This window comes from Scomber scombrus, chromosome 19, assembly GCF_963691925.1.
Source record: "Scomber scombrus chromosome 19, fScoSco1.1, whole genome shotgun sequence".
In the NCBI taxonomy this organism is placed as follows: domain Eukaryota; kingdom Metazoa; phylum Chordata; class Actinopteri; order Scombriformes; family Scombridae; genus Scomber; species Scomber scombrus.
In genome coordinates, this window is record NC_084988.1 from 15,832,410 (window position 1) to 15,846,235 (window position 13,826).

At 37.4% G+C, this 13,826-nt stretch overlaps 3 protein-coding genes across 3 annotated transcripts; 2 read left to right on the forward strand and 1 right to left on the reverse strand.

Annotated features, from left to right (window-relative positions):
* Window positions 1–1,478: 1,478 nt before the first annotated feature.
* Window positions 1,479–8,178, forward strand: gskip (gsk3b interacting protein). The gene is made up of 3 exons (XM_062440537.1): window positions 1,479–1,704; window positions 5,989–6,234; window positions 6,334–8,178. Exons 2-3 carry the CDS (start codon window positions 5,992–5,994, stop codon window positions 6,490–6,492), a joined length of 402 nt encoding a protein of 133 aa, XP_062296521.1. The 5' UTR covers window positions 1,479–1,704; window positions 5,989–5,991; the 3' UTR covers window positions 6,493–8,178.
* LOC134001002 (NPC intracellular cholesterol transporter 2-like) lies at window positions 7,707–10,762 on the reverse strand. The gene is made up of 5 exons (XM_062440536.1): window positions 10,635–10,762; window positions 10,377–10,478; window positions 9,156–9,263; window positions 8,901–9,073; window positions 7,707–8,301 (listed from the first exon to the last, which is right to left on the reverse strand). Exons 2-5 carry the CDS (start codon window positions 10,456–10,458, stop codon window positions 8,215–8,217), a joined length of 450 nt encoding a protein of 149 aa, XP_062296520.1. The 5' UTR covers window positions 10,459–10,478; window positions 10,635–10,762; the 3' UTR covers window positions 7,707–8,214.
* A 436-nt stretch (window positions 10,763–11,198) lies between these two features.
* Window positions 11,199–13,653, forward strand: isca2 (iron-sulfur cluster assembly 2). The gene is made up of 4 exons (XM_062440029.1): window positions 11,199–11,284; window positions 12,054–12,228; window positions 12,582–12,697; window positions 12,813–13,653. Exons 1-4 carry the CDS (start codon window positions 11,223–11,225, stop codon window positions 12,985–12,987), a joined length of 528 nt encoding a protein of 175 aa, XP_062296013.1. The 5' UTR covers window positions 11,199–11,222; the 3' UTR covers window positions 12,988–13,653.
* The last annotated feature ends 173 nt before the right edge of the window (window positions 13,654–13,826 follow it).

The following is a 13,826-nucleotide window of genomic DNA, read 5'->3' on the forward strand; positions in this document are numbered from 1 at the left end:
CACCTTCAGTAGGCACACTGCGGGGCGGGATTACCCCTCACAACTTTATTAACTACACAGTCACAACACACTCATCATTCAGTCTATAGGCCACATAGACTGATGGATTAGTTGATTTCTATACTATTTATTAATCTCTATTTTATTGTACAATTAGTTATAATATTTTTAAGAGCAATCTTAAGACCTGCCGTTTTAATCTGCCAATTTAACTTTATTCAGTGATTTATTTATTTATTTTTCTGTCTTTTATTTTATATTTTAGCCTGTTTTACTACTTGGACTATTACTACGATACATGGACCCATTACGATGAATGATGAGTACTATATAAATAAATGTTTATTGATTGATTGATTGATTGATTGAATTAATGAAACACGTTATTGCTATTTCCATGAATCTTGTGGTCATCAATAATTATGCAGTCTGAACAGTACAAGAAAAACATTGAACAGAAATGTCCTGTCTGCATGATGATGGACTTAATAGCCTACTTAAGTAAGTGATGACAGACTGTTAGAGGCAATGATCAATTATTACACTGCACTCCTCGGGATGCAAACTGAGGCACACGCAGTCAAATTATAACCTGTAAAAAATGTTCTTAAGATTTAAGAATGGTATTAATGTAATTGTTTCCCTTGGCTCTGTACACACTGAATAGCACTTACAGACTAATATAGCACTTGTAAGAAGATTGTAGTGTATTTTAAAATATCTTTATTTACGGTCGAATCTGTATTATTATTTTTCGTGAACCCCTCTGTAAACATGAATGCACTACGTGTTTTTTATTCTATTCAATAAAGTTTAAAAAAGAAAAAAAAGAAAACCACTGGGTCAATGTAGCTGAAGTTAGATTACGATTCGGGGTTAAAGGGAACGTTAAGAGGAAATTTAAGGGAAACCTGATTTATTTCAGTTGTTCGCGGCTAATTCTCCGTTTTATCACCTCTTACACTTATGAGAAAGAGTTAGACCTCGTGGTAAAATATTAAGGCTGTTTGAACCCACTTCAATTTTGTGTAAATTTTGTCAGACCAGCTCCAGATCAAAAACTATACTTCGACACATCAAATCTGGACGAGATTGTTGTTATTATTATTAGTAAGATTTTAAAAGTATGATTAGGCTATAGTGTTTTTTTTAATATGGTATTCATCTAGACCTGGTCCAATTTGTTTTGGAGGGAGACACTGCACTGAAACAGCCCTTTTTCCGTTTTCACAAATAGAGTAAAGGTTTCACCAAATCTGAAACTGTGTTTTAATTAGTCTAATGAGACGTTTTGGTAATCTAATCCAGATTTGACAAGTCTAACTTTAGTGTTTGATCTAGAATGATGGAGAGAAAAAAAGAGTGAAATTGCCCTTTTTATGTTTATAAAAAGGTTTCACAAATCTCAAAAGTGGGTTTAAGTAGTTTTAACTTTCTCCTTAACTCAGAGTCGGAAGCTACAAACCGGAAGCTAACTTCAGCGTCGTACCGGGTCACTGTGTTCAATGTAGTTATTTAGTGACAAAGCAAATAAAATAGAAAAGGAGGCACAGGCGTGCATTTTTATAGTTTCTCTCTCTGGTTGTGCACAGCTATCCCATCAACATTGAATTTAATTTCTGAAGTTATCTGACTGTTGTTGGTTGAAGCTTCTCCACGGAGCTCAACAACAGCCACACCGAGGAGGAGGAGGTGGTGGAGGAGGTGAGAACAATGAACGCAGTTGGGTCAGAGACAAGCTTTATGGTTACTATAGAATAGCTAGATAAAAACGTGTGATTGCTGTTCTTAATTCATGACAATATTACATGTATAAACACCAAATAACTTGAATATACAGCTGGTGTGTGGCCTGCGCAGCGCTCGGTTTGATGCACTAGCTTAAGTTAATTATCCCAGTATTAGTCTTCTATGTTATTTAGATCAATCTATATATGAATTATAACATTTAAATGAGGCCAATTCATAGAAAGTTCTTGTAATGCTTTTTGTGATGCTAACAATAGACTTTCACTTCAGCCCTCAACATGTCGCTGCGATGTCAGTGTTGAAGATCTCGCGAGAGTGATCAATTTAACCCAATTTATGTTCCTTCTGTAACCCTTAACCAAGTGTTTTTTTGTACTTAAACCTAACTATACTTTAACCACAGCGTTGTCACATCAATAAATATAAGTATTTTATATAACATACGCAAGAAGAAACAAGGCAAATACAAATCTCGCGAGAGTTCCGCGAATCTATGTTAACCACATAGACTGTATAAAACAAAGGTTAACCATCTAGACGCGACCTGCATCATAGGTGTTTGTACAAGTTAAAAATACTGAAATACATTTAATCAGTGGCGGCTGGTGACAAAAATGTTTGGGGGGGCGCAGTTTGATGGTTGGTGGTCCTAGGGTTAGTGTCAAATAAGCCGTAGCACCACTTCATACCGCAGCAAAAAAATAAAAATAAGAAAGAAAAACGAATCTAAAAACAACACAACACACTATAATGTCCCCTGGTTTGTCCCAGTATGGTATCTCTGACCTACAGAGAGAGGAATAAAAAATTATAACCAGACATGATAAAATGCACATTTCACTCACATCACTTAAAGATACCAGCAGTTAAAGCAGAGTTACCAATAAGGTAATATGCTTAAAAAGAGACACCACCTATATTTTAGTTATTGTGTCTTCAGTCCTGATTTCACAGTAATCTGTTAGTTGTTGCAATACCTAAACATGACAATAGATGGCGCATTAAGCACTATACACTGCTGTGATTAGGCATAATTTATTTAACTTTAATAATGAAATGTACCCAAATCAACTGTAATAGTCAAAATTACTTCCATCATTTCTTATCCTGCATTTATGCATTTTAGTTTTTTACACTTCATAGTTATGTCTTTTATAAAGTATTTTTTAACACTTTACAATATTAATAACAGCAATGCAGCTACTACCTGATCTTTTATATGTCCTGTTGGAGCTGCTGGATGCAGCCACTGACTGAATCTATGTTCCTCTTCTGGAGCTTGGCATAGCAGAGGTCTACATGTGGCCAGATGTGGTGAAACAGCTGCAGAAAGAGTTCAGCAATGCTAAGTCTGCTAAAAACAACTTAGCTCCATGCTATTGTCTCGATGGCTGCAGCTTTCTGTTTGATTTTTTTCAGAGAGATGTTTTAGGTCTCGTTCCCCTGTCGTTGTCCACAACGTTTCGGTGCTGACACTTTGAAACAGCAAACAGATAAAGCAATAAAAGGAATAACTCACACTGCATCCAGCTAGCCAGCTCCGTTTATCATAACAGCAGCAGGAGATACTCTCAGCTCCTCCATCACCTGCTGCTGCTTTATCCTCTTTCTCTCTTCTAGTTAAAGTCTTGTGAAATTATTTTTTTGTAGAGAAATTACAAAATAATCTTCTTTAATTTCCGCGGCTCCACTTTAACGTCATCTCCTGAACCTACCGTCAGCAGGAGTTTGGGTGACAGCAGCTGACGGGAGTGCGTGAATGACAGCCGGAACTGTCCAATCACAGTAGATTAAAAAACATGAAACAACAACAATTCGCTGCCAATAAAAGTGGGCGTGTCCGGGGCGCACTGAGCTGCGCCCCGTGGGAAACGTGACGCAGGCCAATGAGAGAGCAGCCTCAGGTCACATGCTTGTCAAAAGTTTGAGGGATTGCATTGACTTCCATTAGTCCGGCGCCCCACATACAGGAAGTACATATAGAAATTAATAAAATACCATTTGGAATCGATTTATAATGAATGATGACAGGTGCTTAGAGGCTAACAGGACCATCTTGCAAACAAATACTATTTATTTCATAATTATTTAGCATTTTCTAATTCATTTATGTTTAATATGTTTAAGTAGATTTTGGCCAGATATTTGATGGGGGCGGCGCCCCAGCGCCCCGCATTGACCGGCCGCCACTGCATTTAATGTGTAGTCGAGTTTTACCATTTTATGCATTTATTACCTTAACTTCACTATATCAATAAGTCAGCTGTTACTAGTTAGTTTTAGAGCTGTAATCAGTTTGTAATCAGTAATTACAGTTGCTGGGGGGGGGGGGGGGGGGGGGGGGGGAGTCTAATTAAGTTATTGTTACTTATGAAAATGTTGATGATTACAAAGGGGGTTAGATCTGAAGTCAGACCTCAGACCACCATGTTACTGAATAGATATATTGCTGGTTTTAATTATTTGAAATCAATATTTTTTATATTTTGTAAATAAATCATGATGTGGGCCTTATTTGGAGCGCACATGTGCTTAAACAGTGTCACAGTACCAATTAAGCCCATTCCAGACTTTTGACTTTTTTCATAAAATATCTTCATTTTTTATTCCGAACCCTACATGAACTAATGAATACTTTTTCAAATGAGAGATAAATCTTACTTAAATTATCTCCCTTATGCATCATGTCAGCGTCCATGAAAAACACCTGTGTGGCTTAATGGGTACACTTATCCCCAACAGTTGAAAACATTTGTTAGAAAATTAGAAAAGTAATCAAATGTTACATTACTTTGATTAAGTAATTGAAATAGTGACATCACTTATTACATTTTAATAGGGTAACCACTAATCTGTAACCTTCCCAACCCTGGTTGTCAACTATTAAATTAATCAACTATTTTGTAATTTTTATAGAAATGTCCAAATTCTCTGATTCCAACATCTAAAATGTGAATAATTTCTAGTTTCTTTAGTCTTAACTGTATATCTTTGGGTTCTGGACTAATGTCCGATTTTAAACTAATCATTTAATCGAGTCGTTAGTTGCAGCCCTACTTACTAACTTTTTTACATACATAATATATGCTCGGCTAATAAAATCTGACCTATTTTTATATATTTAAGCAGACAATAATGCATAACATAGTCAAAATAAGATCCACACTGACCTTGTACAACAGTTGCACATGAATATAATAGTAATCCAGTAATATCATATATATTAATACTCATAGTAGTCATTTTTCCATATTGAATACTTGTACTTAATATTACTTTAATAATACTTACTCAATGCTTATAATACTAAAGTGAGTAAAGTAATATTTTCCATGTACGACTTAAAGTTGTAATTTAGTGTTTTTAGATTGTTACAACTTCTGTTGCTTAAGTGGATCTGAATACTTCCTCCGCTGTTGAACACTGGTGATATATGTGTCTGGAGCTGTGTGCATCAGTATATCTTAAACTTACTTTGTACAATTTTTTATTAATGCAGTTTTATAGGTTCAATCTTGAAAACTTAAAATGTCCACCAGATGTCACAAAGCTACAAACCACAATAATACTTTGGCCTCTTATAAACTGACTGATCCATTGTTTTTCACCTGTAACATTCACATCTGATGGATGTCAATGAAGTGGAAGAGACAGCGAGCTTAAGTAAAATATTGCTGCATGTTTCACAATCAGTGGTTACATGAATGATGGCTTATTGCCTATAAAGGCTTCCAGCCAACAGAATGAATGATGAAGAAGCCAAATGTGGTGCAACAGCTGAACAGAGGCTCATACAGATGTGCGCTATGTAATGTACCTTGACACAAACAAGGCGTGACGAGACTCAACTTGTTGAACAACAGTGCTGAGGAGAGGAGTTATTTACACCTAGTCTGTGTTTAATAATGACAATTGGTTGGGAAATGCCAACTTACCTGTCTTACACTACTAGATCAGGAAACTGATGAATACTTACGTTGATAGTTCAGTTTTTTCATAACTCAGACTGGTTTAACTTTAAATCATAGAGGATGGTAAATACACCAGCACAAGGCACCGTCGAACTGTTTAAATACACAGTGTGCAAAATAATACAATTTAAAAAAAAAAAAAAAAAAAAAAAAAAAAAAAAAAAAATTCTTAGACCACAAATGATTCTTTAAATGATCAATGCAATATCTGTCTTCATAAACTCAATGATTCAGTCATAGTTAATAATGATGTTGTTCTGTGTTATAGGGGATGGAGATAGACTGCCAGCCCGAGGACTCCATTGTCTGTTCATTTGACGAGGACTGTGTCGAGCTCGGTGACGTTAAGGACATGAGATTGGAGGCGGAAGCAGTGGTCAATGACGTGCTTTTTGCCGTCGCTGAAATGCACGTGTCGCAAAGTCTCAGCAGCGCATCGGATGTGGCCTACATAAATGTGGAAACGAGAGAGGGAAATCATTACTGTCTGGAGCTTACGGAAGCAGGACTGAGGGTAAGATGCACTGACAGCGATATTACTCACCGCATGCAGCTTTCAGAACTCAAAACCATGCGGGGTTTTGCAATAAATCACTTGTTTCTGCTTATACAGGTGGTGGGCTACAGCTTCGATCAAGTGGACGAGGATTTGACCACCCAGTATCATGAGACTGTTTACTCACTTCTGGACACGCTGAGTCCGGGTTACAGAGAGGCCTTTGGGAATGCTTTGCTGCAACGGCTGGAGAGGCTGAAGCAAAGTGGACGATAAAAAAAGGACTAAAATGCTGCATAAATTGAGTGAAAGAGAAATGAGGGGTTGATGATGTGGGTGTATTTGGATATGAGCCAATAATAACCAAGTCTGGTCAAATATTCCAACCTATTATGTTATGTGACGTCCACCTGCCTAGCTACCACTACAATAAGGATTCCTCCTCTGCCCTATCAACTTAACTTTGTTCTGAGTTTCATATCATCGAAATTACTTCATGTCAGCTACGTTAGTTTTGACTGCGAGGGATTGGCTGGTATCAAATCTGTTGCAACACTGTCGTTGTTGACTTTACTGTGGAAAGATCATCCAGCTTCCACATGTTACATATTTGTAACTCTGCACCTTTTGTACTCATGAGAATGATCTGAGAAAGAAGCAGCAAGTTATGTTGAGCCAGTCCCAGTCCCCCCCCCCCCCATATACTGCATATATATACTGCCTTAACTGAGTTTTGGTTAAAAAAGTACAATGAACTTGTTTTACTTTGTATTAACAGAAGGTATTTTGTGGGGCTCATTCTAGAAAAGTTCTGATATCAATCTAAGCTGTTTCTGTATTCAAAAATCTAATTGTTTTTGGATAGGACTCTCTCCATATTGCACAATGCATTGCATCTCAAGCTTGCATTTGGTGTTAAGGCAAAGAAGCTATTCTCATGGAGACGACTTCTTTTGATGGGTTTTATCTTCAACATTTGGCTCACTAGTCAGAATAAACGTTTAAATTTAATAAACTCTTCTAGAGCTACTTTAATACTTTGTGTTGGAGTTTAATATGTGAGACCCGTTAATGAGTTGTCAGTGTTATGAAATCAACTTTAAAGAATTTCTTTGCATTAATGCTGTTATTCCTTGCTGCTGGCCTTTGCTCAGAACAATAAAATCTTATAACTCTAAGTCTTTTCTTTTAACCCCCACCCCCGAATGATTAACACTCATTAAATGCATGACAGGTGAGGTTGATCTTCCCTTTAGTCAGCATGATTACACACATGACTGTCACAATGTCAGAAGCCTCCTGAGATCAACTGAGGTTTAAATCCAGTCACCTGATATGCCAAAACAGGCCGAGCAGTCGCAAGACAAACTTTGAAGGCAGGAATAGTTGTAGTTTCCTTACTACTGATAAACCCGAGACTGCATTATTAGTGTGGTTTAAAGAAGACTTAATGTGTAGCTGACAGGTGCATAAAGACAGCTGAAAGTTACTGTAGTGGTACATAGATTTCTTTATTAGAATTTACTTTTCATAGTCATTAATAATGTCCAATTCCGTATGTGTAGTATCACAAGGTCAGTAAGAATTTTTTTTACAAAAGCTTTAGTAAAGAAAAATGTACATTTTCTTTTCTGACTACACAGCAGCCAGTTAGACATTTGCACTGCACTGGAATGTAGTTTACAAGCCAAGGTCGTTCATGCAAATATTGGCCGCATTGTTTCACATCAACAACTCTTTAAAAAAAAAAGAAAAAAAAAAGTAACTATTATGCAAATTACCAACCCTGTCTTTAATTCAGCAGTATTTGAAATGAGTGTGTGCAGCAGAGACTTGCAAACTAGTGACAGACGTACATGTTAAAATCAATTTGATGAATGAATAAAATGATCTTAACGAGAATCATACAGTATTCTAGGTTGTTTTACTCATTTGAATCCCTTTAAAAAAACAAAACAAAAATATAACAAAACATGAATCAGAGGTACTTTAGGCAGCTTAGTTCACAATCTGAACTGGAAACTTGATGCAGAACAAGTCTTGGTCGTTGTCGTCTTTCAGTTCCCACTTCACAACCAACTTTATCTAGAAATGCAGAAGAGAGTGCTCAGTCAACAAGGGAGCAATCTTTCAATATTTACAAAAAAAAAAGAAAGGTTGGAGGAAGTGAAAGAGGGAAATAAACATCCTGAAAAACATTTTCACAGTTCAGTCAAACTTTGTCAATTGAATGCAGGTCTGGTTTACAATGAGTGAAACAATAAAAGTCTTTGGCCATTTCTTACACATGCTTGATTAGATTCTACCATTATACAGATTGATGACAGTTAATCAAGTACACTTTGCTGTTGATGGACCAAAACAAAAACATATGTAACATTTTAAATGCAGGCCTTGCAGTGGTATTACTACTTTTACTTAAAATAATCTGAATAAGTCTTCCACCACTGCCATACTTACTACCTTTAATAATCACCCTCTAACATATTTATGTATTGGACTTGCAAAAAGCCCTGCACTGGGCTTTGTTTTTAAAGACTACTGGATGCATGGAAATGGTAAATCTTTACCAGTACAGAGGAATGTGGAAACTGATAGTAATTTGGTCAAATTTAAGAGAAGAGTCACTAAAAAAAGAAAAGAAAAAAGAAAAGGATTCAGCTAAAGTCAGAAGCACTACTTACTGCAGGATACTCAGACTTCACAGGTAAGGAGTTCAGATAATGATAGGTCTGTTGCTTCTTGATGGGACACTGGATTCCAGACTTGCAGCCATCTTCATTGGGGATGGGGTAAGGGACAGGGACTCCAGCAATTATTCCGTGGACTGTTGCTTTGCTGGTCTGACTCTCCACAGCTAGAGCAAGATCATTTTTATTATTAATGTTGTGACTGATGAAAGAATTTTCTACATTTCTAAAACAATATAGTCCACTCACCGCTGTTGAAAGTCACATTCACACTGTAGGACTCTCCTTTGTGCAGCTGGCAGGGTTGACTGGAACATGGGTTAATGTCCACTATGCTCACTTTGCCAGTAGACGAGCCTGCAGACAAGTATAGGAAAGGAAAAGTGTCGTTCACTTTTATTAGCGACAGACAGAATACAGTAGATCCATCTGGCTGCCTCATGCAGGCCAAATTAATAAGTTCAGTTTTTACAATTAAAGTAATTTCATTACAAAAAACAAGTGTTGAAATGATAAAGAGTCTGACTATTGTGAATGGCAACAAAGCAATAAATCATAAATATTGTTTTACATACATCTAAAAATCACAAAACAATCTTTCATTTACTACACAAATGTTCATTAATCCTTACCAAAAAAAAAAAGTTAATTCACACTCCTGTTGATGAGTCTGAGTTAGTCATATCTGCCACATTTACAGTTTTTTTAGCATCAAATTTCCCCTTTGTTTCCTCAGACAGCATTTCCCTGTTGAGCTTCAGTGGAAGTATAATAAAAAGAAACATTTACAATTTGAGTCAACTTTTGGCCAATTATGTTTAAGCACACAAGAAGGTGAACTTCAGTTTCCAGTACTCTCTACACGCTTACACAGAGTACCAAGAACAAAACAGGCTGACACACAGAGACTCACATCTAAACAAAGACTTACAGCAAACTACTTGCAGGACTGATTGATTACTCATCAAGTCATTCATCGAGAAAAAATGTCAGACGCTCCTTTTCCAGCCTCGCCACTGTCAAGAATTTAAATAAGCTGAATTTATCCTACAATTGAAATGTGGCTGGAGCATAAGTACAGGAACATAGGAAGTAAAACCTTTAAATGTTGAACTAAAACTAGACCAGCATTAGGAAATAGACTAGGATCAGCTGTTGCAACGAAACCCACACACACGATAATAATGGGTAAGTAGTACAAACTGGTTTCAGACAAATGTCAAAATATAAAACGTGCTGCTTTGAGCAAAAATTATTTTTAAGACTTCACATTAGGGCTCTGAAAACTTGTAATGGGCATTTGCCAACACTTGCCATTTCTTAAACTAAACTGATAGATCCATTAAGCCAAAAACAAAAAGAGAACTGTATGTAAATAAGTGTGTGAAAAGAGGAAGTGTTTCACCTCCACAGGCTAACAGACTTAACATACCACAGAAGTAAAACCTCACTTAAACAGTCAAAACCTACCGCAGTCTACGTATTTCACTGGATCCGCACAGGTGAATCCCATCAAGCAGAACAAAGCGATTAAACCAATCCGGACATCCATGTTTCTTTTCCTTTTTAAACCTTAAAAACAGAAGAGGAAACTCATTAGTCAGAGCAGCCTGACTTTGAGTCAGCAGAAAGTGTTCAATCATATGACTTGTTGTTTGTTTTCCATCTAAAGTGTAGCAGTAGTTGTAAAGTTTAACACGACGAAAAAGAAATGTCTCAACTACTTACAACAGTGGTAAGTAGCCACAGAGAGTCCTGTAATTCACTGAAACGTACAGTGTGTGGAATAAAAAGACACTCCGAGTGCACAGCCTGTACCTTTGACGAGCTTCTGTCTGTTTTCAGATGGAAAGAAAGACCTCTTTTTATTTCCTTCTATCACGAGACCGAAGCAACGCCTATTTATTAAAGTAATGTTTTTTTGACCCGGAATTAAGTCTGTAAGGTAACCGGCTCAGTGTTTAAACCCGCCGTCTCGCGTTAATTTGCAAGATTGCAACCTAAAGCGGAACACAAATCCACTCATCTGTAGGTCAAACCTCAATATAAACATTTAATTGGCATATCTTGTCCTGAGGGGCATATAACTTGGGAAAGTTGTGCCTGGAAGGCAACACAACGGGCTAAAAATACCTGATCAGGCTAACAGGTCAAAACAATTACCTCATGATTGGCAGGTAGTATAACCAATCATTTGACCATATTGCACTAGATGGGGCGTATCATTTTAACAGACAAGTGTTTTAGCCAATAGATGTTCTATCTTTCTCTCGTTTACCATTGGGGGCGGCGCTTTGTTGTCGTTTGTTATGAAAGATGTCGTTCGTGAGAGGAGCAATGATAACTGCGTCAAAGTCAAAAGTGCTGAGCCTTGCGAGGTAACGTTTATTTGATGTGTAACATAGACGTCATGAGGGATGTATGTGCTCCAAACGTGAAGACAATCTATCTGTGGGGGGAAAGTCGCTCTTGTTGAATTGTTGACAGCTAGTTAGCAAGCTAGCCTACACCACGCAATCGCTAGCTAACCAGCCGGTGTTATGTCGAAATGTGTTTCCCCCGTCGATATGTGTCCCCCCTTCTCCATAACCCCAACCAGTCGTCCTCTGAGATGCTTAACCTTAACCCAAGCATACTTAACCACAGCCAGCTAGCCGTAACCATAACCTAACTCCGACCGCGGATGTGTTGCTATGAAAAACACAATTTTAACAATAGGGGGGCATTATTCGAGGGGGAACATACTTCGACACAAGACCGGTGTTCAGAGTGACCCTTTTAACTGTGGTTACCATGGATATATAGCGGTTACATGCAGTGACGATAGAGCTAATAATTAGGTCAATGTATATTCTTCTGGTCCCTTTTTTGTCTTAACATTGTGTAAAGTAAACGGAGTTAGCCAATAATAACTGTTAATCTTTGTTAAATATTTTAAGCCTCTTTTTTTTTTTTTTTTACAAAGGCACCTCCTCTGTTTGTGTTTTCGCCATCTGCATGCACTCTGAGCATTCTGTGCTGAGTCACCCGTTAACAGTTCCAGCTAAACCTTAACACCTGTGTCACTGTGTAGGGTCAACCTAAATGTGTTGCTCTTGTTCTTATAACTACATCCTGTTATATTAACGTAACATTAATGTTTTCCAGGGCGTCTTCCCTTGTGAATACCTTCGCTGTGGGACAGATGCACCGTCCTTCTCTATGCCGTCCGCCACTTTACACAGCTGGGCTGCAGAGCTTCAGCAGCGCCTCAGTCCAGGAGAAGTTCGAGGTGCCAGGTTCTTCTGAAGATAGTGTTGTCCTCACCGAGTCATGTGTGAAGGTGAGTAGATACCAATGACTAGGCATCATACTTCTATCTTGTCTAGATTACAAGTTGTTTAGAGTTTTGTTCTTCTTCAGCGATAGAGGAGTCTGACAGTCTGCTGACATTACATTTCACTTACTATTTTCATGGGGTTGTAGACATGTACTTATGAGTGCCATGGTTCCTCTACATATGAGACACTTGACTCTGAAGATGGCATCATTATCTAAATACATTCTGGCTATATTACGTACAGTCAAATAAAACCCTTGTATGTTTAAATTCAGCCACTTTTTTAATAAACTTGTTGAAGTTTTTGTATGGTGCATGTCATTCATCATGCTTATGCCCTCCCCTCTTTTATCCAGAGACTGGGGGAAATCATGGAGAAGGGCCAGTACCTGAGAATACATGTGGAGGGAGGAGGCTGCTCAGGGTTCCAGTACAAGTTTTCTGTAGATGGTAACAGGAATGAAGATGACAGGTAAATTCCCTTTAATCTACCTTTCAAGTCATTGCTTCATACCAAGATTTTGTTGTATCCTTACAAAATCCTTCCAACTTTGTTCCCTACTTTATCTGATCTGCTCTGCTCTCAGAGTGTTTGAACAGGGAGGAGTGGGCATCATCGTGGACCAGGACAGCCTGGAGTTTGTGAAAGGATCCACGGTGGACTTCACCCAAGAGCTGATCCGCTCTACTTTCCTAGTGCTCAAGAATCCTCAAGCTGATCATGGCTGCTCCTGTGGGAGCTCCTTCTCTGTCAAATTATGACTCTGCTTCCCTGCTTCACCATCACAATACATTTTTATACTCTGAGTTACCTGTTTGTTAGGTGTACAAAATTAAGCTAAATATTTATAAAAGATTACAATATAATGCATTCCAAGCACTAGACTGTCAGAATTTAGCACAGAGATGAATTTTTATGGCAGTGTCAACAAAAATACATTATAATAGTTACAGAGATAGGTTTGTTTTTATAACAGATTTATTATATTGGATTGCTTTTAAGAGTTTAGCTGCACCTCATAAATGAGTAACTCAGACTATTTATCAGATTATCTTATTATTATTATTATTATGATTCATTCAGCTCACTAATAACTACAACTAGTGTTACAGTCACAGTTACCTAAAAAAAAAAAGAAGCTATTTAGGTGTGAAATTACTTGAACTGAGTGAAAGGCAGAGGTGTCCATTAATCATTGTGCTGACTTGCAGATAGTGACAGTTAACAATGCTCTCTGACAGATGAGTTCACAGCTGTAACTTGTATTCGAACAGAACAAATGCTCAGCTGAGGTGTTTGATTGAGCAATCAGTGCTTTGTATGTAAAATATGTAAATAGGACATACTGTATCTATGAAAATAAAGAGCTAAGCTATATTATATTGTTGTCATCTAAAATAAAATGGGGTGGATTCCAGATGTTTATATCTTCAGTGTGTCCAAAAAGTTGTCATGTTAGTGAGTTTGTTTTTTGTTTTTGTGATGACAGAGCAGCCAGGAAATATTTATATTTATTGGTAATGAACAGAAGGTTTGAGCATCCGTACTTTGAATTACATTGGTTACTCCTTCAGTATTATTAATTGCTCTATAACTATTT

Excerpts from the sequence above, each read along its gene's own strand:
- gskip (XM_062440537.1), top strand. The coding sequence starts at position 5,992 with ATGGAGATAGACTGCCAGCCCGAGGACTCCATTGTCTGTTCATTTGAC. Across the intron at positions 6,235-6,333 it reads TTACGGAAGCAGGACTGAGG|GTGGTGGGCTACAGCTTCGA; the intron begins GTAAGATGCACT and ends CTGCTTATACAG.
- isca2 (XM_062440029.1), top strand. The coding sequence starts at position 11,223 with ATGTCGTTCGTGAGAGGAGCAATGATAACTGCGTCAAAGTCAAAAGTG. Across the intron at positions 11,285-12,053 it reads AAAGTGCTGAGCCTTGCGAG|GGCGTCTTCCCTTGTGAATA; the intron begins GTAACGTTTATT and ends AATGTTTTCCAG. Across the intron at positions 12,229-12,581 it reads TCACCGAGTCATGTGTGAAG|AGACTGGGGGAAATCATGGA; the intron begins GTGAGTAGATAC and ends TCTTTTATCCAG.
- LOC134001002 (XM_062440536.1), bottom strand. The coding sequence starts at position 10,458 with ATGGATGTCCGGATTGGTTTAATCGCTTTGTTCTGCTTGATGGGATTC. Across the intron at positions 9,074-9,155 it reads GAATGTGACTTTCAACAGCG|CTGTGGAGAGTCAGACCAGC; the intron begins GTGAGTGGACTA and ends ATCTTGCTCTAG. Across the intron at positions 8,302-8,900 it reads TGAAGTCTGAGTATCCTGCA|ATAAAGTTGGTTGTGAAGTG; the intron begins GTAAGTAGTGCT and ends CTGCATTTCTAG.